This window comes from Gadus chalcogrammus, chromosome 23 (assembly GCF_026213295.1).
Source record: "Gadus chalcogrammus isolate NIFS_2021 chromosome 23, NIFS_Gcha_1.0, whole genome shotgun sequence".
NCBI classification, from domain to species: domain Eukaryota; kingdom Metazoa; phylum Chordata; class Actinopteri; order Gadiformes; family Gadidae; genus Gadus; species Gadus chalcogrammus.
The window spans coordinates 10,912,946-10,940,787 of NC_079434.1; the positions used below are offsets into that span (position 1 = coordinate 10,912,946).

A 27,842-nucleotide genomic window follows, 5' to 3' on the forward strand; every position below is an offset into this window, starting at 1 on the left:
GTCGTAACTAGGCTGTACTTCCTGATCCTCCGGGCGGTCAAGCGTTTCAATGTTTCCTCTCTCTCAGTTCTGTCAATCTCTGCAACAGCACCATGACTTTTCTGGACACTCTGAGACAATGGGATGAGGCTGTAACCTGTGTTGACAAGGACCTACTGCCCCAAGCACTTCAAATCCTTGTTTCTATTGAAGAACCAAACTCCAAAATCTACTTCAACATTGGCTGTCTCCATTTAATCAACAAGGATTTAGAGGCTGCTGAGAAGGTATGTCTGCCCTTTCATCACTTTCCTCCATAAGCAGGATACGAAAGAAACTTGGCATTGTTTTCAACATTTCCACTACTCCAGAAAGGTTATATAGAAGCAGTCTATTGCCGTGATTATATTAAAATGCAAGTCACGATGAAAAGAGAAGTGCTCTATGTCTGGTTTCCTCTGGGGGAAGTTAACTCTGTGTAACTCTTGGCTAGGCTTTTGACAGAAGCATAGGCAAAGATGAGCACCTGGCAGTGGCCTTCTATCAGAGAGGAATCACCTTCTACAAAAAGGAAATGTATGGCTCCACATGAGTATCAATTATTGTCACACATTCCATTCATAAGTTATAACTCCAGTCGTGGATGAAATGTTTCACCGAATTGTTTCTTTTCAAGGTATGAGGAGAGTTTAGGAGATTTCCAGCATGCATTCAAGGACCTGAGGGGCAACCAACTCATTGATTACAAAGCACTTGGCCTCAGACACAAGCTGCATGCCTGTGAGGTTAGTGTTTCAAACGCACATCAAGTGGCCACTGCAGAACTAACACATTTCAACATGTCTCAAGAAAATCTTTTACCAATTCAACCGAAACATAATCAACCCCCCCTGGAATGACCAATTCAACCCTCCGCCCTGATCTACATTCAGAACACATTATTGCTTTGATCATGCCGTGAGGAATTTAAAATGCAGTTACAATGCCAATTCCCAGACTCCTCCCACGTTCTCCACACCCAGGTTCTCCACAACATGGCGTTGTGCGAGGCTCACCTGGGCCACTGGGACAAGGCCCAGGTGCACCTTGTGTCAGCACTCGACTACAAGACCGAGGCCAAGCTCACCCTCATCGATAGAGCTCTGCAGTCCACTCTGGTCAGTCAGAAGCACTGTAGGCGTCCACTGCCAAGCTCTCCACAGATGATAGATGGATCCGATACTACAATACCATCACACCGCTTTCACTTATTGAGCTGCTGACCTGTCTTGACATGGATACGGCCATTCTTTTCCCAACAGAAGCGGAAATTCTTCCAGCCAGCTGTGGTCCAATCCAAAGCGCTGTTCCGACCCAACAAGAATTATGTGGCTGAGCTGGAGAAGAGGGACTATCTGGGAAAATCAAAGGTATCCATCTCTAGGGACAATGTTAACGTATGGCAGGATGTAGAATAGTAAGCTCTTCTGAAAAGATCCTATATGTTATTCAAGCCGATGCATTTTCCTTCCCTCAATGATTTAAATTACAGTCTTTATATGTTTACCACTCACTTAAAAAAAGTTTGTGGTTACCCAAAGTGATATAAGCAAGCCAAATCAGTGGTCATGGAAATTGACATTACTGGGCACAAGAGGCATAGCATCTGTGGTTTGATTTTGGTATCTGGTTTCTCTTAAATAACTCCTATTTTTACTTACTCTTCAGGTTGTTTCCTCCACTACTCCACAAGATGAGTTTTCTGGATTTGCTCCATTACAACCAAAGGTGAAGTACATACAAAAAAACGGTTTACTACTACAAATACACTACAAATGCATGTTCAATGTACATTTCCCTGTTTTAATCTATGGTTTGGTTTCCATGTAGGTGGACGAGGGGCCTACTATTCCTAAAGAACCTGAGGTTCTGAGGTAGACACTGTAACCAAATGTGAATAAATCTACACATAAAATGATCAGCCACTTCTGCTTATGGTTCTGAGGTAGACACTGTAACCAAATATGAATAAATCTACAAATAAAAAGATCAGCCTCTTCTGCTTATTGTAACAAAGCAAGAAAAGTAGGTGTCATTGACAACATACAGTCACACTGCAGAAGGCACTACTTTGATCAACGTAGTCTGGTCATTTTGACCCTAACCCTAGGGGCCACATTCACGTCCCTTAAACCAACATCAGGCTTATTCCCATCCCATCAAGGCCTACATCAGGTTTATCCACATCCCATCCCATACTGGCCTACAGCAGGTTTATTCACATCCAAGAGGCCTACATCAGGTTAATTCAAATCCCATCCCATAGAGGCATACATCAGTAATATTCACATCCCATAGAGGCCTACATCATAGAACATTATAGATTTGTGCGGCGACCACACATATACACTCTGTGACTGCAACAACGTGATCCACCAAGGCAAAAGTTCCAATGTATGAAGGAAGTGTGACGTGAACTGACCATCACAGGCCAAACCGTCCCCCGCCACTGGCGTTCTGTGCCTCCCCAGGGCCTTCGAGGGAGAACCCCACATAGTGCGCTTTGCGTTCTCCCCGGAGACGAGCGGCGAGCTGGCCGTGCTGCCCGGGAACGTAGTGTTTGTGTTGCAGAAGGGCGACGACAACTGGGCCTCAGTGGTCTTCAATGAAAGAGTACGTACAAAACATCACAGTCCACTTTAATAATAACCCAATACGTACAGCCCAGGCTAGGGATGCATATAATGGGTTGTGCTTCAGTTAGTCAGTTACTACTACTCCTGGCTCCTGTGTTTACAGAGAGGCCTGGTTCCCTACAATTACCTGGAGCGGATGGAGATCAATCTGAATTCAAAACCAACTCAAGTAAGGGAATGTTTTCCATTTTGGTAGTTTACCAGTGTTTTCACTTGGATTCTAAAGCACAGCATGTATCACCCAGACATGTTTTTCTTTGAATAGTTAAATGTATCCAGAATCACAAATCACTGACACAAGTACAAAGTAGATGCAGTTTGCGCGTGGTTTTATTTTAATTGTGCACAATGTTACAGTCTCTGCGCTGCCATGCCAGGTGTAGCTATTCATTTCAAGTGTTTTTAAGTGCATATCAATTAATTTGTCTCTGTGTAGGATGGCAACTCCCAAATCATTTATTTAGCAGACCTTCCAAGGCGAAAGGCACCCACTCGACCGGAAACTGAACAAGGTATACTTTAAACATGCAAAACATAACAACACGGTTTGTTGGACTGGATAGTTTCCTAATGTTAATACTCTTAAGTTAACCAGCTGTACTTCTTAAGTCCCTACACCCAGTAAGAACAACGAAGACACCAAAAACTCTGAGGTACGCCAAATCAAATCGTATCTTCACCCGTCATTTGACCAGCACCTTTTTCTCTAGGTCGAAAATAAAGTAATGCGTGCTTGCCTCAGAACTGATATGGGTCTCGCTCTCTGATTAGACTGCGGAAGACAGTGAAGAATCGGCATGCCTTGTGAAAGTGCATTACAAATTCAACCTAGCGCTCTATATAGACTACGGTTCTCCCTTCACTGCACTGGTGGAGCGGGTCGGCAAGAAACTGAAGCTGCCAGCGGAGGATGTCACCTTAAGGTATTACGTCACCTTGAGGTATTACGTCAGAATTGCTGAAATTGCTGTTTCCACAACTTTACAGAGAGAATTTCAAAACATGTTTAAAGTAAAATTATCAGTTTGTCATCAGTTTAAGAAAATGTGTATTTGATTATAAATACTAAATATATTCATAGGATCCAGACTTGTATTGCCTGTAGCCAAATCACTTACAGGGTACAAACATTCGAAATGAAATATGCAGCAGTGATGAGAATAAATATAATCACAAACTGATGTATGCAACAATGCTCTCCGTTTGGAAATGAGCCTGTATCCATTTAACACAAACATTCGAATCGCGTGATCCTTTTTGTGTACTGCAGTTGCACGTCCCCAGCGGCTGGACTGACGGTAATGGACGCCAGCACAGACATGCAGGGGGTCTGGAGCAGTGCCAACTGTGGGCGCATCACTCTGTGGTGTATCCCCAAAGAGGAGGTGGGAGGCGCCTTCATCAGGCTGAGCATCGCTCCTCACTAGCTCCTGTTTTAGAGGGACTCAGGGTTGCAGGGCCTGAAGGGTTAACGAGGTGTGAACTAACCGTTCCCGTTTTGTGTTGCTAGCCAGTGAAAGAGAGCCCGGAGGTGTCGATTCATGTTGTGGCGCTATACTCCTACGAGTCCCAGAATCCAGAGGACCTCAGCTTTAACCAGGGGGACAGCATCCTACTCCTCACTAAAGGTAGCGCACACAAACTCGCCGCCATGGGAAAAACTTTGTTCATCCTGGATAAAAAAGGAGTGACGTTTTAATCACTATTAATTGTTCCATTTCTTTAGTGAACCGGGACTGGTTTGAAGGGGAGTGTAAAGGAAGTACTGGTATATTCCCTGCAGCCTATGTGGAAGCTCCGGTGGATGCCTTATAACCAGTTGCTGCGTCGTTGCTGCGTGCTCACCGTTTGGAAACTGATTGTAGCACTGGAAGCAATTCGCCTATTTGATACATTTTATGTACTCACATGATTCTTGCAACATTTGGGTTGTATATACATGCCTGAATGCACTTATTTTGAGTTACTTTGGACAAATAAATAAATAATTGTTTGCAATACATTTACCTTTAACATGACTCAACTGAGTGAACCCATTTATATATTTTCTATGGAATTTGTACTCCATGTCCTCGAAGCTTATCTGCTCAAACAGGGCTCTGTCGGGGAGCTGTCTGGCATATTATTTGCATTAACTTATTTCTCAATTTATACCATGGTCACAAGCACAGCCGTTTGAGACAACGCGCATGTGTTAAACAATAAACTATGGCTTCTTTGCTCGGTCTACAGGGATTTATTTGAATAAGTGGTCCTGAAACAGCTTTGTAAGTGTTTGGTAGAACAGTCAATTGTGGGCGGGACTGAGGTCAGACTCCCCAGTGTAGATAGCCATCACATTGTGCTACCATCATTCCAATATGAATAAAACATGTGCATAAAACAACGGTCCAATCGTGTGTGAGCGGCTTGTTGCATGGAGGTGAACCAGCGGTGGTTAAATAAGGCCTGTGGTGGATCTGACCGGGGCGAGTCATCACGAGGACTTCCCTTCGCCCTCGTAGGCGATGGCGATGCCCCTCCGGCCCTCGACGGCCTTGGTCACCGCCGTCTCTCCCAGCTTCCTCTCCAGGCCCTGCCAGCTGCGGCCCGCCAGGTAGGACGCTGTCGAGGAGGGAGGGGCGGGGTCAGGTATGGTGGCAACAGGTCCCCGCTTTCTGGGAGCATCCCAGAAGGCGGGGGTGTCACCTTGGGGTGACGCCCTTACTGGAACCCATCCCTCTCTAGCAACACATTACTGACTGAATATAGATATTTATATAAAAAACTGTGGATATATCTATAATTTAAATAAGGCCCAATTATGCCCCTATAAACCCTACAAATTAAACATTGATTTAAACATAAGCAGAAAATATTTTTCCTTGAATTCAGATTACTACAAAATGTATCTACAGTGATCTGCATCACACGATATTTATTGCATGGTGTGGCAGTGTCTCAGGGTGAGATGGTATCATGGCCGTGAACCAGGGAGGACCATGACAAGCGGTAGTACATGACAATACATTATTTTGGTTAAAGATGACATATCATACCACCAGGTGTGAGTGTGATTAGCTGTGTCCAGCGTGTCCACCTAGATGTATGACGGATAGATGAGCAACGTTTGCTACTGTCCACTGGGTAGACTGATCCATCCAGCATACATCTTGGTTTAACTGCCCACTTGTGATGTCAGAAGAGGCCGATTTTCCTAACTGCTTGTAACGGCCAAACACACTGACACCTGGTGGTATGATACGTCAGCATTAAACATGCATCCCAGCTCAGACGCCTCAACTGAAGAGCCCAGTGGAGCCCTGCTCTACGTCTGGTACCTGCTGTGTGGGTTTGGGCCACGGTGAGGTTCTGGTTCCTCAGGACCAGGGAGGAGGGGTCGTCAGAGGGCACCGCTGCCTCTTCAGACCACAGGCCGTGCTTCCGCAGCGCCCCAGTGATCAGGGACACGTCCGTCTCCTCTCCCGCCTCCTGCTCACTGCCCAGCGCCACGTGGTTCTGCCCACCTGGGGCGGGAAGAGGGTTATTAAGGGCCCACGGCAACCAAGCTACTCCTCATGCTTTTATAAGAACATTTGCTATACATATGTATATATTCCATGATGTCCATAGATGAAAACGTTATTAATCCCCCGGAGGGGAAATTACTTTGTTACAGCAGCGCAGCAGCAGTGGAAAACACAGGATAAAATACAATACAAATTAAAAGTGGTGCTAAGGAATACAAAAATAGATGCTAAAGTAAATGCGAAAGTAAGGGCAAACAGGACTAACAGGACAAACAGGCCAAACTGTATAAATCCTAAAGCTGCCAGTTGCTAGTTGCCAGTACTTCACAGTACAACAATGACTAACAAAGAGCACCCAGCAGACCTGGCAGGAGGTTGCGGAAGTCGGTGACGTAGTCCTCGGACCACTCGCGGCCGCGGTTGCAGGCCACCTCCATCTCGAAGGGCGTGACCACGGGCTTGTAGAAGTCGGCGTGCTCCAGCAGCGAGTTCTCGGGGCAGGCGATCAGCACGAACACGTCGATCTCCTGGAAGTTGGCCAGCTTGGCCACGTTGAGCTTGCCCATGGCGAACATGTAGCTCTTCTTGCCCGCCCGGCGGATGGTCTCCTTCAGCTGCGTGATGATGGCCAGGTAGTCGGCCACGCCCAGGGTGCCCACCAGGATGCCCACCACGCCCGCGTCCTTGGCCCGCTCGATGGCGTAGTAGCGCTTCATCAGCGCGCGGTTGACGGCGGGCGACTCGGCGCGGCTGGCCGAGGTGGCGGGCTGGAAGGCCGAGAAGCGGACGCGGTTCCAGGTCATCATGAAGTTGCGCAGCACCGCGCCCTCGGGGCCCACGAAGAAAACGCTGTAGTCCCGCACGCCCAGGCCCGCCTTCAGGGCGCAGCGCCGGCTGAACTCGCGGACCACCCCGGGCTCCCCTGGCCCCACCGGCGGCGGCGGCTCGCTGTGACCGTGGCAGTGGTCGAGGACGAGCGTGGAGACGACCATGTTGGGGTAGGAGGGCGTGAGGAGCGCCTGGAGGGCGTCTGTGGGAGAGGAGTCATCAGGGGTTTGGGCTTCATTCGTAACAAGAGTTTGGGGTGGCGAGCGATCGTGACGTAGATCTACGACCGCTCCATCACATGGGCTGGCTGAGGTTTGTTTACCCCTTCTGCTCGATCAATAATGAGTTTGGGGCAAAACTCGAACCAACTGATTAAACCAACAGTCCTGCTTCTTTTAACGTCATTTTGGACAACCATAAACGTCAGTATTGCTCCTTATCTTAATATCACCACAAAGAAAATGCGCCTGAATTATACCCTGCATTATTTATGATTGTATTCATTTAATCATATTAAAATTAAAAAATATATATGTAAATGTTTGCCCCCCCCCCCCCGCCTCTTGCATTCCAACAAAATGACCTCAATGAAAGACTCCCCTCTCATGTGAATCCAGGGTCCATTCTGAAGGAGTGGCCTACCGATTGCGTGAGAGTAGTTGACGTCGTACAGCACGACCACGTGGCTCTGCGTGTCGGGGTACAGCTCCCTGAAGGCAGCGGCACACTTCTCAAGGTCCAGGGGCCGCCGCTCGAAAACATAGATGAGCGGCAGGCGCGTGGTGGGGCTGAGGCAGGCCCGGCCGTAGTGCACGATGCAGTCGGCCCCCACGTGCTCCGCCGCCACCTCGTCAACACAGCAGCTGGAGAGAGAGAGAGGACCCCCACGTTAACGCCGCTGACATGAAGGACAACCTGGAGTGTGCTGCTCTGGGGATGGCTGCAGGAAAGTATGCTTTCTTCTCCTGTTCCATTGCTCCATACACAAATGACATATAGAAGAACATGGTTTCTGCAACAACAACAAAAAACTGCCATGCCGTTAAAGAACAGTTTGTTTACATTGAAGGTTTCCATCGCTGCATGAACTCACAAAATCGCATTGAGACAATATTTAACTTAATACTGAAATACATAATTCTATCCTAATTAGACAACCTGTATTCCCAGTCTCACTGAGGACAAGTCATCAGCATGCAGGTGGAAGTTAGCCCGGAGGTGATAACAGCATATCCTCAACACCAGCAGCCTTTTGTTAAATATACCTGCCATAGGATGTGTCTCCCAGTACGAACAGCTTGGCTGACGTACTTTTCTCGATCTCTGTGGCAATGGGAACAGAATGCACCAGCACTTCATCTGGGAACTGTAGTGCAACCTGTGGCGATGAAATTAATTAAATTAATAACGTGAACAATGGCAGGATACAAACACCATTCATTAAAAAAAAAAAAAAAAAGCAACTCGCCACTGTCTACCTTTTTGAAACCATTGTTATTAATGAAGTCGCAGGTTCTTTTAATCTGGTACTGCTCCTCTACGTTTTCTAAGGGAGCATCACTCCCTGACGTCACGTCCACTCCACGCCGGAGGACCGCATCAGAGTTGCTGCTGAATGCGTCGGTCATCCTGTCATTTAGTCGTGGCTGAGAATATAAGGACAAACAAATGTTTATTACAAGGATTAGGGTAAGAAAAATATGACTGCGGTCAATGGTAAAGAAAGATTGTTCCTCATAACAGTGAATAGAATCACTGAGCACTGTAAATGACGATTATAGAGGAAACTTGACCCTTATATTAGCAAAAAAGTCTAAACAAGTAGGTTAGTACAATGACATTGATAACAGACAGTTGATCCAAGGGCTGTCTTTATAGCTGAGATGACAGTCACCCATACACACAGGCAAAACAAACGGATACATGCATTTACCTTGGGAGTTCGCTTGTTATGGAGTCAGGTCTTTAATAATTCCACCTCACAAAGTTGTTATTATATATCCGAGTCATTAATCCCATATTCAGAGAATATGGGATAGGCCTGTTTTATGGGAATAATCTAGTATAACAATGTAAAACGTTACTTTAATAGTTAGCTGCCACACACGTGTTTCTCTACGACACACACCGATATTATGACAACTTCCCGTTTGTATTTTCAAAATGAAGGTCCACTCAACTCTGTCAAATCACAACCGTTTGAATCAAAAAACACACAATAGCTATATTATTAAACATCTGATCACCTTTCTGACAGCATTTATTGGAAAGGTTTACATTTTCTAAATCAATAACTTATGTTTATTGTGAACAAATCACACATTTGTTTTACAATAATAAAATAAGCTTTTATTAACAATGATGTGATAACAAATATTTGATCTCAATAAATAATATAATTCAGGTTATATGACCTTGCAGTGTAGTCAGTTGTTTGCATCTCAAATAAACATTTTTATTGTTATTTTGGTCATGGTTATTACTAGCCTAGAAATCTAGACGCCCCTAGCGGCAGCAAATTGAATTTGCAGCCAGGGAGTCAGCCAGGGAGCCAATATCTTTCCGATATGGGTCTGGCTTGCCAGGCTAGCTTATTACCATAATTTGAATTATAAAGACAATATTAACTTAATAAATTTTACTAAATATTATTGAAGATTTAAATTCCTTTTCAAAGCACACTTTTTGGCTTTTGGCCAAATGTATATGTTACTAAATGTCGATAGAATGAAAGCAATCCATCCACGACTCGTTCAACCCAGGGAATTGTGCTCTTATTCCATAAGACCAATGGGATGCATGTCTTCCTTGGTGTGCAGTAACTGAATCTGGAGACCTGAAGACAAACCTGATCTCCATAAACAGGCAGCAGACTCGGTAAGTAAAAGGGGACCTTGTGCAGTGGAAACCCGGATGTGTTGGAGAATACATTAACACAGTTTAAACACATTTGAATGGAATGCAGTGGAAGTGTTGCTGATTCGTTTACATCCAAATGCGATAGAAACCCAAGGCCACTGTCAGACAGGTAAACACTGAACCTAAAGGGCAGAAAAAAAATTGCCAGTCGTATAATGTTCTTTCAGTAAAACAAATTGTAAAATAATTATTCTAATATGATCATCTTTTGCATTTCCATCTCAATGACTATCTATATATAGATATCTATGTATTCATAATTTAAATTTGACAATGACAAGGCATGGTTAATGGATAGCCGTTAAGAACCAAGGTTTTTTCCTACCTGCAAGGTATTTGATGGTGTCCAATTTGTGTGATTCCAACATAGTCTTAAGACCTGCCACCTCTGTGTCTATTTTCATGTTAGTCCGGGTCAAATGGCAATCGTGCTCTGCATTCTGTAAGAAGCAGATATCCACACCAAATTACAAAAACATCTACTGGCATAACAGCAAGACTTACTGCAAGTGTGTTATGGGCACCATGACTAATGGAAGTACTTACCATTTCCATTATGTCTGTTCGCGTTTCCAAGAGTTTCTTCTCATACAGTGCTTTCTAAATAATAAGAAAAACAACTCTCAAATGATGAGACAGCGAGAACTAAGAGAAGGTAGGTTGACAGCAGAATAAACCGGTAACAGCTACTTCCCATTGCTCATAGCCCTTACCATTTCCTTCACACGGCTTTTCTCGATGCTCATGTCTAAAAGGGTGTCGGAGCGCACCTTATTCATCAAGTCCTGCAAACACAATGAAGGCAGTTGATTTGAGCACATATATTCAGATGACCAATATGCAAAACAAAGTATCAATGTTATCTACATACAGTATAAAATCTAAAAAAAATATCTAATCATCAATGGATTCACTTTTTTTTTCCGAACAAATTTCAACTCAGTAATACTCACAGCCAGCTGACCCTTCAGCTGTAACAGATGTATCTTGACTTTCTTGAAGAATAGGAAAAAGTGAACAAAAGTGAGCACACACTCCATTATACAGTCACTTAGGTACGGTAGGGAGACTGTTCTACTGCCCTGTAACAGTCTAAGTGCATCCGTAATGTTGCTTAGCGTTCACAGTAGCATAAAAGGACAATACAGGTCTGGGTGATTAACCATCGCAACCGTCTCTCCTGGCATCATTCACATTCTCAACCAATATCATATTGCAGAAGAACTTCATTGTGCCGATTTTGCCAAAGAGCATCAAGCGTTTTTTCCCCGCAAACTGTACTCGACACGAAAGAGTTCTATTAATAAGGTTTATTTTTGTGGCGAGAATGTGTTCAAGCTTAATGCTCTTCGGCAGAATTTGAACAAAAAAGTCATTTTGACAGATATACAGTTTTAGTGAAGCCCGGAGGGACGCTATTGAGGGTTTAATCACCAGGAACTTTAACCCTGGTCAGAGCATTACAATGAGTCTCATTAGACATGAACGTAGACCTGGTTCATAACATTAAAATGGTTCTCTGGTTATCTCAGTGACTCATTAAAAGGAAAAAAGAAATCCTTCCACAGACCTCATTCTCTGCCAGCAGCATGGAGAACTCGCTCTTCTCCAGAATGATCATGTCCTTCTTGACGGCTGCTATCTGGGACATGACTCGCTGCAACATTATCTCCTGATGTCACCCGTCCCATTGGTTCAGAGAGTGACCAACACAGACACACACACCCACACACGTTACCAAATGTTTAAATAAGGGGACAGCACCACCTGCGACAAATCACATGGTATTACAGTATTGAAAATGTGTGCCAGGTGAAAATACAAAAATTGGATAGGCAATGTTGTTCTTTGCTTGCGATTGAAGCTGTTGATGTGGTTTAATATCAAGTGTTAGGTTAGTCTTCATTGTCTCCCATTCAATGCAAATGTGTATGGTTTTTGACAAAGTAATCTTATCTGTGTTCCCTAAACACATTATATTATCGTGTTTCCAAATCTGACGGTCTCTTGACCAAAGTTGATTTAGTCAAAAGATGACATAATAAAAAGGGGGGTAAAAGGGCTGCTACGATAGTGATGTGTGGAATGACAATTATATCTCAAATGTTTTTAAAAGGGGTGATGAGGCAATACAATCAGTAGGTTTATTAATTATCACTCTCATTGGTATAGCTGACACATTTAAAAGGGTAATTTAGGCCAATTAACGAGCAGAAATAGCACTAATGGTTTTCATCAAGTGCATTCTAGGAATCATCTTACACCACTGATCTTTTATTATCTCGTCCTCTCATACCTGCTGCACTTTGGTGGCCATGTCGCTGTAGATGGCGTCCATGTTTGAGTGGGTGGTCCTGACCAGCATGCTGACCATCACCTCCGCCTGCGGCGTGCTGAAACCTAAACACAAACACAGCGCATGTTTATACTGAAACCTTAGCAGAAACACAAGGTCATACTGGAACCTAAACAGAAACAAAAAGTCCTACTGAATACTTAAACACAACGCAATTTCACTCATCAGGCGGATCCAAGCCGGGTATCAACCGAAGCCTGGCCCTTTGGCAGATGTTTCAAAACAATCGAGGTGATGCCAACCGTTGTCTTCAAGGAGTCGAACCATGGCGTGGGTGTCAAAAAGGAGGCGTGCCCGGCCCCCCGCCCTGGGATCGCCTGCCTTGAGATCATACTGGAGTTGTCTGAGGGAGGTACTCAGCTCTATCATTCAAAACACAAGACGGAAGAATAAAGCGACTTTAAACAGACAGTTCGATTCAAAAGGTGCATGTTTTTCAAACAATTATATTTAAAATACTAATGCTCATTTTCAGTATAGTATTATTTTGCCTTTCATTCATTCTTAAATTCAGTAGCAGAAATGACACAACGGAACTGTTTCTGTTAGAACATTATATCGCTAACGTTGAATTCACTTTCAACAATACACGGGGGGTTCTCAATGCAGGGCGTACCAGCATGGTCAATGTTGACAGTGAACAGACAGACATACACATGCCAGCATACTGACAGGCTACGGGCGTGATCACTAGAATGACTAATTGCTTAAACTTACGTAGGTAGTGTTAATATGGGTATGTGACATAACATAATGTATATACATCATTCGTTGTTCAACAATAACTTCACTATAGTCTTTCCGTTTTACTTACCTCGTACAAACACACGTGTTGTGTCTAATAACCGGCGGGTAGTAACCGGTCTAGGAGATTTTCCTAATACCGGGGACGTCTTCTTGCTTAAAACACTATGATCGATGGTGAATCCCCGCGAGGCGTTCACGCTATTCAAACATATCTTATTCAATGATGTGAGCCGTGTCGTTGCTTTAACATAATAACTGACCACGGGAACACATTTAAAATCACACCAAATAGTATGTACGATCGCTCTTGAATGAAACAGATTCAATAACATTTCTTAATCCTGGCCACAACGATTCAAACAGTAGAACGGAGCTACACTCACCACCACTTGCATATGTAGGCCTACTCCCTTTTTAGTTTCTCTTGAATGACAAGTAAAGTCGTAGTTGTGACAAAGGTCGTCCTCTTTTTAGAAAGTACCGCTTTGTCTCGCGAGAGTACATATTTCATACCAGTTTCCTATCCCAGTACTAGTAGGACAATCAAAACAAATCCAGTAATCTGATAGCCCTTCATTCAAAATGAAAATGCAAAATCTTCTAACAACCTGTCTTCACATCCACCCATGCCTATCCAGGCCTTTCCTCACTCGATTTATTTGTTACTGCTTACCTTCTTTCTGATGTATAGTGGCTTTGGTACTATGAAAATGTATTTGATGAATATTGATGAATTTATTGTTGATAATGCTTATGATGCTGATTTATAATTATATGTCTTATCATTATTAGCATCTTATCATTATTAGTAGCTTAATAATTTTGTTATGAAGAATGTATTCTTATAATTATTGTCATTAATAATATAATTATTGTCATTATTATTATTATTAGTATTAACAATACCACTACTACTACTACAACTACTTACTATTAGTTACTACAATTTCTACAAGGCTCTTGTGTATTTTTGTACAAATCAAAGACCTGCTCTGCTTGTTCTTTAACGTTACATCAAAGAACACAAACAACAAACATACACAAAAGTTTAAAGGATTTGACTTTGCAATTTTATTACTACTACTACTACAACTACTTACTATTAGTTACTACAATTTCTACAAGGCTCTTGTGTATTTTTGTACAAATCAAAGACCTGCTCTGCTTGTTCTTTAACGTTACATCAAAGAACACAAACAACAAACATACACAAAAGTTTAAAGGATTTGACTTTGCAATTTTATTACAAGTAATATACCTATCATCGTTTCTACATATCCCTTCATTCAAAATAAGTGCATATGTACAAATGCTTTATTCAACATCTAGCTAATTAATAATTCAAGAAATAGTAATCAATGAGAAAATAGTACATTATGTACAGTAGCTCGGCAAAGTAATTCTTCTGCAATAATAAATAAATGATGAAGACCTTCGTGATCCTTGTGTGGTTTAAAGGAACAGTTGGTTTATTTTTTAGTGATTTGTCTCATTTCCGACTAGAGCTTCTTACAGCTGAATGTTTCTGCCTTTAACATTTTACTTCTGTCTTTCTTTGGTTGTCATATGTGATCATTCATTCATGTCACCAAAATGTCCCACCATCTCATATTTATGACTTAAACAGTAACAGTGAAGCTAGTCTGAAATGTTTTCATAGTCTGTTCTCTGGATGATGGATCTGTGTTTCCAAAATAGATTCTCTTTTCTTCACTGGTGGACACAGAATTATGTGGATTTGTTTATCAAAACAACATTATTATTGGGTACCAACCCGTAACCCTGATTAATATCAATCCCTGCTCTGTTTTGTGTCACCTTCAGGGAAAAGCAAAATAGATCATCATTTATTCTTTACAACCAACATGGTTGGCAAAGTTTTTTGGCTTCGAGTCTTAAAGCTACGGTTTTCGGTTTTCTGGAGAGTTTTCTCAGAGTTTTCTGGAGATACCAAACAGATTGATCTTGATTTTCAAAGTGTACAACCGGAAAAATCCAGCCCTCCCTTAAGGCCTTCCAAATCATTTCATTCAGGCCGAATAAAATAATTGGACAGGCTTAATACAGGCCTGCGACCGCCATAGATACCTGATTATTTACTTTTTTTGTCAGTACATTTGATTAATTGATTGCTGTTGGGTGGTAAAAAGAATTTGAACAAAATAGATGGCCTACCCTAGCTTTAGTGTCACCTCATCTTGACGTTTGCGTTGCTTGCTTGGGTTCGGACAGGCAGCCATCTATGGCACAATGCGCTCTTGTTCCATTGTCACCACTGTCATACTAACAGCGATATTGAATCGATAAATAACTATGTGCACATAGCTAAGGGTTCTGCCCCTTAGCAAAGAGTTATTCAGATTGGTGCACTTTCAAATTATGAGAATCAAGGAATTTGTAATGCACCCTTCCTGTCAAGATCTTTTAATAATTTTAAGTCCTATGTATCCATAATTTTGCTTAAAATTATTCATATTTATATTTTCTATATTTTCTGTTTTTAATAATTCTCTGGCTTTTAGTGACATACATTACTGGTTCATGTAAGGTCAAGTTTATTATACCATTAAATCATATATTGAAAATGACCTAGTTCTCTCATTTGGGTTTCATCATTAAATATTTCTATGTTTATTGCTCATCTATTTTAGTAGAGAGCTAAAAGATAAAACAGAATTATTATGATGCAGTGACAGTGTAAAGTCACTGTGCAATTAAAAATAATATTAATCTTAAAAGGTGCTGTAGGTAGGATTGAAGAGCTATTAATTGAGTGCCCTTTGGTATAAATGTCATAGCCATCCGTCAGCTATTAATGATGGAAATGCCCTGTGGATATATATCTTTGGGAGATGACTGCATCTGCCTCTGTATAGGCCAAATTAGACTTTCGACCGCCCCCGGCTAGTTTCTAACTGATCAGGGCATCTTTCCAGGGATGGGTTCACAAAATCCATCTTGCCTGTCAATCAAAGGAGCTCGAGTCGAACATTTCAAAACAGCGAATAACTCTCATAACTCTTCTGCTCTCTCTCTTCACAACTCGCATCATAATACAGCACCTATAGGTGACTCTAGAGAACAACATTTGAGGATTTGGGGGTTTTGACAAAGTTTCTATATTTAACATTTGACTATTTCCATGCAGCATTCCCATAAATTAGTTGAATCGATCAATGTCCTTTTATTTGATTCGTCTTTTTGGAAGTTCTTGTCTTTAAGTTTTCCACTTGCAAGTTACTTTCTGTGTGTGTGTGTGTGTGTGTGTGTGTGTGTGTGTGTGTGTGTGTGTGTGTGTGTGTGTGTGTGTGTGTGTGTGTGCATGTGCGCATGTGTGTGTATGTAAGCGCACGACGGGGTCACACCAGCGTCTGCTCAGGAGAAGAGCACGATGCAGATGGAGAGCGTGGCCACCACCAGCACCGCGCCGCACAGCAGCAACCCGATGAAGACGTGTCTGCGAGGCATGCCCCCGCCGCCCGCCGGCCCCTCCTCCTCCATGGACAGCAGCGCCACAGAGACGCTGTCCGAGCCACTCAGGGGGTCCGCGGCCTCGGGCCCGCCGCGGGGCTCCACCGTCCAGCGCAGGACGTTGACCTTTGCCTCCATGTCCTCGATCATGCGGTCCACCCGTTGGATCTCCTGCTCCATGGCGCTGGTCTCCTGGGGCTCCAGGCCGGCCGGGAGCGCTGGACCCGGGCTGGAGGCCTGCAGGTCGGGCAGGCTGAGGGCCCGCGCCGCCACCTCGCTGCCTCCTCCTACGGACCAGAGCCAGTTAGACAGGCTGCTCCCTCCTTCACAAGGTAACTGCCCATCATCCGCTGGTATCATTAGAAGTCGGACGTTTGCTGCCTTCGTCCGATCACCATCGGGTATCAGCAATGTTTTGTTGCAACAGGCTGTATCTCGCTTTACAAATACAGTTAGGTATGTTATTTACAAACGTAACACAAATTAAGAAGGGAAGAAGAATGTTTCTGCAAAGACCTGCCATTGCTTCTATAAAAACCAACTTCATCTTTTGCCAATATTTTGCAAATGCAAAAGAGAGCAAATGTGAAAGCACGTGTTTCACCAGAGATAGGGCTAACCCTTTGGCGTAATTTTTTCCCGTTTTGCCATCTTTAAAGGAGAGCCAAACCCCAACACCAATGACATATTGGTTTGGTATTAAATTACACATGCAAATGGATTAAAACAAATCGTATGACTCCCTGGATCCCTTGACCACCTCCCGTTGTTACCTTGCATGCCGGTCTGCACAAAGACGTTGGCGTTGGCCAGACAGAAGATGTTGGCCATGCCAAACACTTTGCACAGGTCAGCGTGAAGGAGTTCCAGCCCGGAGGAGAAGGCCACCCACAGGAGGTCCATCTTCCTGCGGTCCTCATCCGGCAAGCTCTTGTCCCGGAGACGGGCGGTGAGACGCTGGCAGCAGACCCCGGCCAGACTCTGGGCCTTCTCCCGCGTCTGCCTCAGCTCGTCTCTCAGCTGCAGGGTGTCTGTGCAGCCACCCACACAGGAGGCCAGGTGTCTGAAGCATGCCACCACCTGGATCCCCAGAGTGAAACACGGCCACAACACAGTGAAACGCGGCCACAACACAGTGGAACGCGGCCACAACACAGTGAAACACGGCCACAACACAGTGAAACACGGCCATAACATAGTGACACATGACCACAACACAGTGAAACACGGCCACAACACAGTGAGACACGGCCACAACACAGTGAAACACGGCCACAACATAGTGACACATGACCACAACACAGTGAAACACGGCCACAACACAGTGAAACACGGCCATAACATAGTGGAACATGACTACAACATAGTGAAATGGGAACATTTGCTTGATATAAATACGATATATCGCCATTGACATTTTTTTAATGAATTCATACTCGCCATGATTGTTTCACTGTCTTTTTGGTGCACAGTATGCTTTGCTTGTCCAATTGAATGAAAGGCTCAGCCAACCAAGATTACACTTTTGTGCCAGCTCAATATATTATCTGAGCCCAAAACCTAGTTGTACATTGGTTCTTGAACAGATGGAAAAAAAAGTAAGACATGGTCATGAATAAAATGTTTTATTCTGATCAATTGAATGCAACCAAACTGAATGACATATTATCCACTACCAGGCTGAAGCTCCCACCTGGTGGATACAAAGCAACCAGTTAGCTACCACACACTGGCTATCAGGAATGATGCAATCCGTTTAGAGACTAGTGAATGATTAGGTGGCAATGTTGGTAGGAGAGCCAGGTTTGGAATGTGGCCAGGACACTGGGGTTAGCACAGTTGATGTTTAGCATATGACACAGGCCAGAGTGATGGACACCCATTACTGGCCCTCCTACTCCAAGAATGAGCCAAACAATCCCTGCTAAGCTTCCACAGAGAAACCAGCAGGGCCAGACAGATATCCATGGTGCTGGTAAGACTAAACAGAGAAGACAGTCTAAACAGAGGAGACATTCTAAATAAAGAGATGGTTCAACAGGAGAGATTGTCCACTCTAAACAGAGAAGATGGTCCACTCTGAACAGAGAAGATGGTCTAAACCAAGAAGATGGTCTAATCAGAGAAGATGGTCTAAACATAGAAGATGGTCTGAATAAAGAAGATGGTCGACTGTAAACAGAGAAGATGGTCGACTCTAAACAGAGGAGATGGTCCACTCTAAACAGAGAAGATGGTCTAAACAGAGAAGATGGTCCACTCTAAACAGAGGAGATGCTAATAACAGAGAAGGTTGTCAAAACAGAGAAGATGGCATCTTCTAAACAGAGAAGATGATCATAACAGCGAAGGTGGTAATAACAGACGTTACCCGGGTCCTATGTTCCCTGCTGACCGGGGAACACAGGACCCTGTGAGCTAATCTTTTTTTCGTAGGATGGTAGGGGCAAGTACCGCCTTTTTCGCCATTGATTCGCCTGTGATTGGTTAAAATATCTCTCCTCCGATTGGTTATGGTTAGGGTTAGGTTTAGGATTAACCCTCGACCTAACCCTAACCCTAAACCTGACCCTAACCCTTTGAATCCGGGGAACATAGGACCTGGGGAACATAGTGATGATCCCTTAACAGACTATGCTCTTCCAGATAAAGATTTACGCTAACTTTTTGCGATGCTAATTTCCTTTCCAACATTTAAAGTACTGTTTTTAGTACAGTTAGTAAAGCCTTTAATAGGGCAATGTGATGATATTCCAACAGGCAGCTGTGTGTGTGTGTGTGTGTGTGTGGGGGGGTCTGTGTGATGGGCAACGTGTTTGTGTGTGCGTGCAAGTTGTGTGTGTGTGTGTGTGTGTGTGTGTGTGTGTGTGTGTGTGTGTGTGTGTGTGTGTGTGTGTGTGTGTGTGTGTGTGTGTGTGTGTGTGTGTGTGTGTGTCTGTGAGCGATAGACTGAACCAGCTACGGGCAACTTACATTCCTTAATACCGATTAGTAGTATGAGCTGGTCTTGGATTGTTATGAATTATCCTCGGCGGCCATGACAGTCAGTCTTGTCATGCTGACGCATCCTGGAGAAAACTTGAACAAAATTGCTCCACTGATCTATATCATCTTGCTGCACATCGTGTTAATTTACCTTCTGGGAAATAACCATGGGCAATAAAATGACGCGGTTTTAAATATATTATAAATAATCTGATAATCATCAATCTATTTCTGGATAAGCCAGGGGACTGGTAGAGTGTTGGACCATCGTGAGGTTGATTGGATGTGATATTCCTAATTATTGGATGAATACTAATAAGCGGTAAAAACCTTAACTAGATCATTAGACATCGTTAGGCAACATAGACATTCATCTTCTTCTATAAAGAGATGATACATTGTGATTTTAGTGAAGGCTCTATGTCTTTGTTTTCAATGTGTAATCGCAGACGAAAGCACTCTAATGGAATACATATACTGAGTATACCGAGTCAGTGAACCAAGATAAGTGTGTTCAAAGTGCTTTTTTAGCCATGGGGTTATCAGCATGAGGGTTCTGTGTTGTGGTCATCTTTGTAGCAGTAAGTATGTCTATAAATCTCTATCGCGTGAGACTTAAATTATTAATATCATACCAGAGTTGCAGAAATGTAAATTTCTTGTAAAATTGTGTAAATTAAGACAGAAAATCATATACTTTATGCATACCATAACTCAAAGTGTCCACTCACTTCCACTCATGTATAAATATATTTTTAGACATGAGTATTTTTTTAGCATTTAAAAAATTACAGGTCCTTAATATGTATTACATATCAGGGTTCAAAACAACCTTCATATCTTCATCCTGCAATAAATTACCATTTAATAGCCATCTGGCAAGGAAGACTGCAAATCAACACATTCTCTGACCAACCTCGTAAAAATAGGTACAGGTAAGCAGAGCCCCCGACCATCCCCTGAAGCTCTCTCACCCCCTCGGTCTCACCTTCATGAAAGACTCCACCAGCGCCTGCTCGTCCGCCGAAGCCTTCTCTGTCCCCCCCGCCACATCGTCTCCAACTTTGTTGTTCACCAGTGGCATCAGCCCTCCCTCTGGTCCAGAGTCCCCAGACCCCGGTCACGATGTGGGCTTCTGGCTACACCGGGCTGCCCTTGGCTCCTCTTGGCTTACCCCTTCTCCTCTTCCTCACCTGGAGTAGGGCGCCTCATTCAGCGGCCAGGTCAGGCTGGAAGTCAACGTGCTGCATTATGTCGGCGTATACACACACAAAGACTACAGGTGCAGCAAGAGCACACCTAAACACATCCTGCAGAGTAAAAAGTCCAGAGTCGATAGGTGCGAATAAAGTTGGAAATTCAAATTAAAACAAGGTGATAGGTAACCCACGAGCGACGGTGTTAATCCTGCAATTGACCTCTATGCACTGATGCAGACTAGGACAAGCGGCTAAGCTCATTAACTATAGCTGAGAACCACGGGGGACGTGAGCAGCTGGCTGTCTTCACCACAATGGCCCTTTCACTGACCGAGAGGAAGTGCAATGCTCTGGGGAAGGGACAAAACAAAGAGGAAGGGGCTAACTCCGATACCTTTGTAGTTGTCCGGCCTACTTCTGGTTCACTAAACTGCAAAGGGATTTGAAGTGGATACCCTGAAGTAGAAATAAAAAAAGAAATCAAAGATACTACCGGTAGCCATACATTCAGCACTTGGCATAAAGTTTGACGACCACATTCATAAAAGGGTTATGCGTGTGGTGAAACACTGCATCAAACAATGAGGGTTTTCCGTGATGGACCTTAAAGTTTAACTGAAGAGGCAGCGTGAATGATGCACTTAGTGAATTGACTGCTTGTCTTGTTTCTTTTTGGCCCCAGGCCCTTGGTAATGGGTTCCTAGGAGGAAGCTCATATGAGGTTCATAGTCCCACCATGAGGAGTTTGAGTGAGTGAGTGGTGGTCAGCATGTTAAGTGGTGGTCATCTTACATAGCCTACATGTGTTGCATTTATTTGTATGTGAAATATGAATAGAAGGAAACTGAGAAACTAAACTGAGAAAACGTACGAGTTTCTTTATCCGAATGACTTCTAGACGGAAAAGAAACGGTGGTTAAGCAGCCCAGAATCTGGCCAATAGGGGGCATGAGCACATAAATGTGACAACTAGAATTATAAATTTTACTCTAGGCTGTTTATTCAGTGTACTTTCATATAAACATTTGAGAAGATTTTAACATTGTTATGCACACGCCGTAGTGTCGAAAGAGAACCAAATCATAACCCTACAATGACTCTTTACTGGTAAATCTAGTTTGTGATGGTACTCAAACCAGGACATTACATCTTGCAGATCCATGAGAAGAAGCTCGTCTAGGGTTTTCTTAGGACAGGAGTTAAGTATTCTGTGGTTCTCTGGTGAACTTCCGGTCGGACTATGTCGTTTTCTTCCTTTATCAAAACTGTCAATTCACCTCATTACAATGCATCTGTCATTCATGTGAATATGCAAGTTCTTATTTAATGCAAATTCCATTGCAAAATGTAATGCAAGCCGGAAAAAAAATATTCAATGGCGTTATATCCACAACTTTGTGCCGTAAACCTCAGGCACCCACCCTGTAGTGAAAAATAATGTGCATCATCTACCAAGTGCGAGTCAGGCCAACCTTCCTAGTCACGTGAACCCAATTAAAGCTTAGATCGTCTTCAATAAAACATTTATTAAAAATAAATAAAAAAAGATTAAAAACAAATTCACAAAAAAAAAATACATTCCCTTTACTTTTAATACTCAAGCTCTTCTAGCTGCTCGGTTTCCCTCCAACGGTAGGTGTCGCCCTGACGTTCTTCCTGAGTGTTCGGCCAATGACAGTGGAGCGTGGAGATGAGACTGAGTCCCTGATGTTAGCAAGCAGGCCACGTTTGGGCTTGGTCTTCACAGGGGACCTCTGGGACAGTTTGAACACCTCTTCCTTCAGCAAGGCAATCTCACCGTCCTTGTCAACATTTTCTCTCAAGAGGTCATCGATGGATTTAGTCTTAGACAAATTAAACAAAAGTATGGTTAGTGTAATGGGCTACGGTTAAGCTAAGTTTTGTAGCAAGCTGTTTCTAGAAAGAGTTCTACCTGGTCTTCAGATTTGCTCCGTAGGAACTCCAGCTCAGCTGATTTGTCCATGTAGTCGGCGTGGACCGTCCTCAGAGTTTCATTCAGGCCCACCAGCCGCTTTTCAAGAGCCATGATCAGCTAGGAGAAAATATATCTCTAATTTAAAAGTATAAAGTATTAGCTGGCGAGCTGAAAACATAATTAAATATATTACTTCCATACCTCCTGTTTTTCCGCACACATTTTCTCCACTGCACATTTTTCTGTGAAGACCCTTTTGTATCGTGCTTCGCTTCCAGCTTCAGTTCCTTTATTTGGTAATGGAACTTCCACAGTCTGGCTGGACTGGTCCGTCGTGGACATCCGTGTTGACGGCTTGAGGGAAGACACTAGGTTCTCCAACTCCGAGAGCTTTCTCCTCAGGGCCTGTGCAACGGTGGCCCAGAGGATCCGGGTGCCAGTACAATAAAACCATTAGTCATGAGATAGAAAACCTATGCATGAAAACAAGCAATAGGTCCCGTGGAGTTAAAAATGTCACACCTAAATGTGATACGCCCTGTGCCCCATTTATACATGTAAACTAGTGGATTGTACTAGGAGCACTGCGATCAGTAAAAATAAAATCATGACAAATGTAGCTGCATTAAGTCACCATTCTTTAAGAAATCCCCCCCCAAGTGGATGGGCATTAGTTGTCTGAAGGTCTTCATTCATTGTCAAATAAATACTAGAAAGAAATGTACCTCAACTTTCTCTTCCTCCGCAATAAATTCCTGGACGGGCACAAAGTCTTCTCCGATTCTGCCCAAAGCACACTGATACGCATGCTCCTTGAAGGCCTCTTTGTACATCTCAAAAGTTTTCTCCAGCTTGTCATCGTGGCTCTCCTTCAGCTCCACCATCTGTTGACTTCACACAGTGGAGTGAAACAAAAAACAAACACAATCCCACATTAGTATGCGTTTATAACTCAGTAGGTCAACTGACAGACTGGAGCAATCTGATGTGAATGTGCATCATTCAGGATATGGGTTAGTCAACCTGAGGAGCTCCTCGCTTTCCATCAGCTGCTGCAGCATTGCATCTCCCATTTCCTTACGGATCGCCATCTCCTGAACCATGTTCTTCCTCCTCTCGGCCAGAAGCTTGCTTCTGAGGTTCTCAATCACAGTGAGCAGGTCCTAGTCAGGCAAAGAGTGAAGCCGAGAAATGGGATTCAAAAACGCCAGCTGGCACGTGCATCGCCTGTGTTAACCACATTGTTCCTCTTTCTCACATCTAGTGGGCCTCGAAATCAAGAGTGCACATTGAGTCAGGACAAGCGCTTGGACATGAAGTCCCCTGGGAAGTGAAAACAGCGAACCAAGAGGTTGTACCTCCTGGGGCAGGATGGAAACATCTGCATCGTCCTCTTCATCCAGCAGCTCCTCCTCAGAGACGTAGCCGTCCGGCACTGGGCTGTCCGTCCCCGTGGTCCTCAGCAGGGGGTTGCCATGACGGTCCAGCAGGCACGGAGACCGAGACTCCAGGGATATGGCAGGAATCACATGGACCACCTACAGTCAACCAGTACAAGAGTATCTGGTGATAAACCACGGCCAAGGAACCTTCAAATCACGCTTTATTTTTTGCAACTCAAACGGCGTCCGTACAGAACGACAGAGGACTGAATAGTTGAAGGCTATGCAGACAGACCTGTTTGGCGACGGCAGAGAACTTCATAACATGCAGTGTCTCGTCGTAGTTGGAGGCACACTGGTTGATGTTGACAATCATGGACGCTTTTCCCTTTCCACAGAAAAAGCCCTGGAAAAGCTTTGTGAGTTTGCTCTCTCGGAAAGGAATGCAGCAACTCTTTGTCCTGCTAAAAAGGTAATAAGAGGAGACAGCGAGGCACCGATGCCGTTAAACAATATCAATGCACCTTTGAGAAGGCGGTTTTTAGTCCCAATTTAAATGACCACCATAGGATTAGAAGCGTCAGGTAAATTACGTACTTGTCAGTCAGATTTTTGTTGCGCAGGGCTGTAATGCATTTCCCCAGAATAAGCAAGGAGTTGTTAATGTTTCCAGCTTCCTTCAGCCTCTCCCCGAGTGTCTTGGTTTTATTGCATCTTTCAGAGCCGGCCAAATCACACAAAGAGAACCTATGGAGCAAATACTCACTTTAAAATTATACAATGTGTACAACACTATAGTCCTTTAAAATTGGGCTTTATTGAAGACTCTTTATTAAAATCTACTCACTCAGAGATCCTTTCCACCCTGTTACCGTTGATCTTGAGAAGTTTCATGGTAAAAATGCTGTGGCTGTATAGAGAAAGAAAAATTGTTTCACCCATTTAAATCAAACACATCTTGGTTTCAAATGAAAACGGTGGAGTGTAATGGATTGCCTTCTGCTTGAAGATTGATTCATCTTGGTTGAGGCGGCGCTACGATTTTTGTTTCCAAACTGTAGAAGTGCATTGGCTTCCTCCAGGCTGTGAATGTTGATCCACTTTAGATCTAGAAGCATTTGTAAAACAAATCCAGACAATCGTCTCACAATAACTTAAACGATGCCGAGCTCATAAAAAAATCAAGATATTTGAAAAACAGTCAAATACTGAGCCCTGAACCAGTGTGGATTAGCTGCTTTAGATCAAAAGTAAAAGAGGTTGAGGATGATACATTGTAGATGTGTTTCACCTCTGACGTAGGCACTCCCAGCACGGTCCTCACACACACGCAGAGTGGCCCGCTTCTTAGACTTGGGTCCCGAGCTGGTCTGAAGCAGGTCGTAAACACTCTCATTGTAGATCTCATAGCAGGCCACCCATAAGGTGAACGTGAAGTCCCCAGTCTCGGTGGAGCCGCTCTCCATCGATGCTACAAAAGGTCACGGAGAGTAGATTCCGACTTACATCAAAATGTTTAAGGGACCATTTTGTTGAAAGACCATTTAAAAATGCGACCAGTCAGCTTCCCACTTTCATGTCTCTTATGACCATTTAGGCTATAGGAGAGGGTCATTATCAAAGTTGCAGTACAGTCATATGGTTTCGATTCTTTACATGGATTTCCCAGGCAATCAATAGTCCAGATAATGTGGACTGGTTCATTGCTTTGTGGGCAGTCCTCTTCAGATACCTGCGTCATCATCGGTGGTTGTGGACGATTGGCCGGCAGAAGGAAGGCAGCCTGGGGAGACGCCATCTGGCTTTAGTGGTTCTCTGTCCTTGAATCCAAATTAAAAAGAATACACCCATTTTATGAATATGGACAGTAGCCAGACATTTCAACATCTGTGCTTCTGTACGACGTTGTTTAAATATGGAAGACCGTTGCAAAAATGGCAGCCCTCGCGTTCATCTCCAGCTTCACTTGTTCGGGGCCCAGACACTGAGCGTCTGTGGCCAGGTAGGGCTTGAGGTCCATTCCCCCATACTGACAGCGTTGAATGTGCTGGAAGGTAGTGCCTAGCACTCGTGGTAAGATCCCTGGATCTCTGGCAGTTCCTTAAACATGTAAAAAATAAATACAATTTAGACAGAAAACTCACAATTATTAGTATTCATGACATACATTTGTGGCCATTCTGGTCTCAGTGGTTGTACCTTGGATTGTATAAGTTTTCCCAGCATTCGTCACACCATAGCTGAATATTAATGCATTCTGCCCAGCCAGGTAATCAGACACTTGGCTCTCTACCGTGTCCACATAAAGGTCATTTTGTGACGTGTCCTCTCCAAATATCTAATAAAATTTAAAAGAAAAAAAAAGGACCAATTGGTAATATTCTTAAACAAACGAGAAACGAGAAGTCTTGATACATCAAATTCGAATTTTCTGCCAGGGATACAATTATTTTCCAGTAATTGTAGGGTGTTTGATCAGCAATCGTATTAGAATCTGTGTTGAGACCAGCACCGATACAGACCTGAGTGAAGGAAAATTTGTGGACCGCCACACCAATGCCCCTCTCGCTGCTCTTCAGGGTGGCTGATCCCTTGGGTGCGTGCAGCTTCACCACCTGGCTGTCCTCAATCACTACACATCCCTGGGGAATAATTGGAAAGGTCTGAAACTCCATGTAGAGGACTTGGTCAGAACCGTGAGCTATATAATTTGGGATTTAATTATAACATTCAGATGTAACATTTTATATGCGACAGTCCTGCGTCTCCATTTGAGTGATGTCACCACATTCTCTACCTGATCCTCCTTGTCAGAGAGTTCCTCGTTGAAGAAGGGGCGAACTCTCAGGTACACTTGCAGAGTCTGCGGTTGGGACTCCACTTCACTCTATTAACCCAGGAGACGGGTGTCAGTACAGGGGTTCAACCAGGATGTTGAACCCCTGTGGTTCAGTCATTTGAGCACAAACATTTATTTTTATTTTTGATGATTGGACGTGTCAAGCTAAAACTGACCTAGGCCAACACTGAAGGATACAAATATAATTGTTCCCGGAACACAAATAAAGAGACTAACCATACTAGACTTCTTACACTTCAATCTTTCATTTCCAGAAGAAACTTAATGGGAGTGTGAGCAGTTCTCAATTATTTTCTTTGCTAATAAAAAAAGGACAAATTGAAGCGTATGATGAGACGTGCCTGCCCGGAACCAGTGGAAGTTAATCTGGGGACCTCCGTGGGTCGCTGCAGGTTCAGGGAGCTGACTCGCAGAACGTCGCAGGGAGATTGAGACTCCATTAGGACGGCTCCAGAGTGCGGTCGGGTGGTTTCTTCATCGGTAGACTTAATACTTCCCCTCATTTTCAAGAACAATATCTCTCTGCAGCCTGAAGTGAGAGTATTTGCTTATTGCAATGTTCCCAATCAATTCCGAATAATCTATTGTTTACCACAATGAACGACCGTTTCTTGAACTAGTTGACCGTGGTAAAAGTTATGTTAAACCTGAGACAGCTGGGCCGGAACCCCTCCCATCCGACCAAATCCCGGTTTAATTGAAAACAGGTGGTGCTCCCACAAATTGAAGTAGGCCTACTCCTCGATCTACCACACGTTACTATAATGACATCGTTACAAGAACAATCAACATGTGCAGATTATGAAGGTCTTATTTTGACATATTTTTTTATTATAGGCTACTTATATGGTATTATAATTAGCTACCGATTGCCTATCATTTATGTAATATTTCGTTTTTTGAAGTTCCCCCCACACGGTCGCGGAGGCATTTGCTCGTGTAGAGATAACCTCAAAGGGGTCTGGTTTTATGTATTTGACATCTGTGCAGGGTAAA

General features: G+C 43.6%; 5 protein-coding genes across 7 annotated transcripts; 1 reads left to right on the plus strand and 4 right to left on the minus strand.

Moving 5' to 3' along the window:
* The first annotated feature begins 19 nt into the window (after window positions 1-19).
* On the plus strand, window positions 20-5,099 carry ncf2 (neutrophil cytosolic factor 2). Of its 2 annotated transcripts, none has more exons than XM_056583909.1 (15): window positions 20-266; window positions 473-555; window positions 656-764; window positions 1,002-1,136; window positions 1,281-1,388; window positions 1,687-1,746; window positions 1,849-1,892; window positions 2,490-2,631; window positions 2,758-2,823; window positions 3,091-3,166; window positions 3,264-3,307; window positions 3,426-3,595; window positions 3,925-4,039; window positions 4,165-4,282; window positions 4,381-5,099. In XM_056583909.1, the coding sequence occupies exons 1-15, from the start codon at window positions 93-95 to the stop codon at window positions 4,467-4,469; spliced, it is 1,533 nt and encodes a 510-aa protein (XP_056439884.1). In that variant the 5' UTR covers window positions 20-92; the 3' UTR covers window positions 4,470-5,099. The 2 variants fall into 2 exon arrangements, with proteins under 2 accessions (XP_056439884.1, XP_056439885.1); XM_056583910.1 differs by having other exon boundaries at window positions 22-266; window positions 3,426-3,577; window positions 4,381-5,096.
* dph2 (diphthamide biosynthesis 2) lies at window positions 2,088-8,718 on the minus strand. The gene is made up of 6 exons (XM_056583912.1): window positions 8,470-8,718; window positions 8,257-8,369; window positions 7,634-7,854; window positions 6,528-7,193; window positions 5,975-6,160; window positions 2,088-5,258 (listed from the first exon to the last, which is right to left on the minus strand). The coding sequence occupies exons 1-6, from the start codon at window positions 8,617-8,619 to the stop codon at window positions 5,131-5,133; spliced, it is 1,464 nt and encodes a 487-aa protein (XP_056439887.1). The 5' UTR covers window positions 8,620-8,718; the 3' UTR covers window positions 2,088-5,130.
* A 608-nt stretch (window positions 8,719-9,326) lies between these two features.
* On the minus strand, window positions 9,327-13,442 carry mcur1 (mitochondrial calcium uniporter regulator 1). Its single transcript, XM_056583929.1, has 9 exons — window positions 13,081-13,442; window positions 12,509-12,628; window positions 12,207-12,310; window positions 11,481-11,582; window positions 10,864-10,905; window positions 10,624-10,695; window positions 10,457-10,510; window positions 10,236-10,350; window positions 9,327-10,032 (listed from the first exon to the last, which is right to left on the minus strand). The coding sequence occupies exons 1-9, from the start codon at window positions 13,343-13,345 to the stop codon at window positions 9,977-9,979; spliced, it is 930 nt and encodes a 309-aa protein (XP_056439904.1). The 5' UTR covers window positions 13,346-13,442; the 3' UTR covers window positions 9,327-9,976.
* Window positions 13,443-16,388: 2,946 nt separating this feature from the next.
* On the minus strand, window positions 16,389-20,553 carry rgs9bp (regulator of G protein signaling 9 binding protein). The gene is made up of 3 exons (XM_056583930.1): window positions 20,458-20,553; window positions 17,258-17,564; window positions 16,389-16,771 (listed from the first exon to the last, which is right to left on the minus strand). Exons 1-3 carry the CDS (start codon window positions 20,551-20,553, stop codon window positions 16,389-16,391), a joined length of 786 nt encoding a protein of 261 aa, XP_056439905.1.
* A 1,092-nt stretch (window positions 20,554-21,645) lies between these two features.
* Window positions 21,646-27,575, minus strand: zgc:56231 (uncharacterized protein LOC406257 homolog). 2 transcript variants are annotated; one of them, XM_056583908.1, is made up of 17 exons: window positions 27,188-27,575; window positions 26,784-26,873; window positions 26,509-26,628; window positions 26,186-26,324; window positions 25,911-26,086; window positions 25,719-25,806; window positions 25,278-25,457; window positions 24,983-25,094; window positions 24,834-24,896; window positions 24,584-24,733; window positions 24,282-24,450; window positions 23,963-24,142; window positions 23,628-23,767; window positions 23,330-23,495; window positions 22,806-23,009; window positions 22,602-22,721; window positions 21,646-22,512 (listed from the first exon to the last, which is right to left on the minus strand). In XM_056583908.1, exons 1-17 carry the CDS (start codon window positions 27,347-27,349, stop codon window positions 22,276-22,278), a joined length of 2,496 nt encoding a protein of 831 aa, XP_056439883.1. In that variant the 5' UTR covers window positions 27,350-27,575; the 3' UTR covers window positions 21,646-22,275. The 2 variants fall into 2 exon arrangements, with proteins under 2 accessions (XP_056439883.1, XP_056439882.1); XM_056583907.1 differs by having other exon boundaries at window positions 21,662-22,512; window positions 24,282-24,447; window positions 27,188-27,529.
* Window positions 27,576-27,842: the final 267 nt, after the last annotated feature.

Excerpts from the sequence above, each read along its gene's own strand:
- mcur1 (XM_056583929.1), bottom strand. The coding sequence starts at position 13,345 with ATGTTATTGAATCTGTTTCATTCAAGAGCGATCGTACATACTATTTGG. Across the intron at positions 12,629-13,080 it reads AACACGTGTGTTTGTACGAG|AGCTGAGTACCTCCCTCAGA; the intron begins GTAAGTAAAACG and ends TTTGAATGATAG. Across the intron at positions 10,906-11,480 it reads TGCTGCTGGCAGAGAATGAG|AAAGTCAAGATACATCTGTT; the intron begins GTCTGTGGAAGG and ends CTATTCTTCAAG.
- zgc:56231 (XM_056583908.1), bottom strand. The coding sequence starts at position 27,349 with ATGAGGGGAAGTATTAAGTCTACCGATGAAGAAACCACCCGACCGCAC. Across the intron at positions 26,629-26,783 it reads TCTCTGACAAGGAGGATCAG|GGATGTGTAGTGATTGAGGA; the intron begins GTAGAGAATGTG and ends ATTATTCCCCAG. Across the intron at positions 24,897-24,982 it reads AATCAATCTTCAAGCAGAAG|CCACAGCATTTTTACCATGA; the intron begins GCAATCCATTAC and ends TTCTCTATACAG.
- rgs9bp (XM_056583930.1), bottom strand. The coding sequence starts at position 20,553 with ATGCCACTGGTGAACAACAAAGTTGGAGACGATGTGGCGGGGGGGACA. Across the intron at positions 17,565-20,457 it reads TGGTGGAGTCTTTCATGAAG|GTGGTGGCATGCTTCAGACA; the intron begins GTGAGACCGAGG and ends CTGGGGATCCAG. Across the intron at positions 16,772-17,257 it reads TGTGCAGACCGGCATGCAAG|GAGGAGGCAGCGAGGTGGCG; the intron begins GTAACAACGGGA and ends TCTGGTCCGTAG.
- ncf2 (XM_056583909.1), top strand. The coding sequence starts at position 93 with ATGACTTTTCTGGACACTCTGAGACAATGGGATGAGGCTGTAACCTGT. Across the intron at positions 1,747-1,848 it reads TTGCTCCATTACAACCAAAG|GTGGACGAGGGGCCTACTAT; the intron begins GTGAAGTACATA and ends GTTTCCATGTAG. Across the intron at positions 2,824-3,090 it reads TGAATTCAAAACCAACTCAA|GATGGCAACTCCCAAATCAT; the intron begins GTAAGGGAATGT and ends GTCTCTGTGTAG.
- dph2 (XM_056583912.1), bottom strand. The coding sequence starts at position 8,619 with ATGACCGACGCATTCAGCAGCAACTCTGATGCGGTCCTCCGGCGTGGA. Across the intron at positions 6,161-6,527 it reads CTTCCGCAACCTCCTGCCAG|GTGGGCAGAACCACGTGGCG; the intron begins GTCTGCTGGGTG and ends TTCCCGCCCCAG. Across the intron at positions 5,259-5,974 it reads GGCCCAAACCCACACAGCAG|CGTCCTACCTGGCGGGCCGC; the intron begins GTACCAGACGTA and ends CCTCCTCGACAG.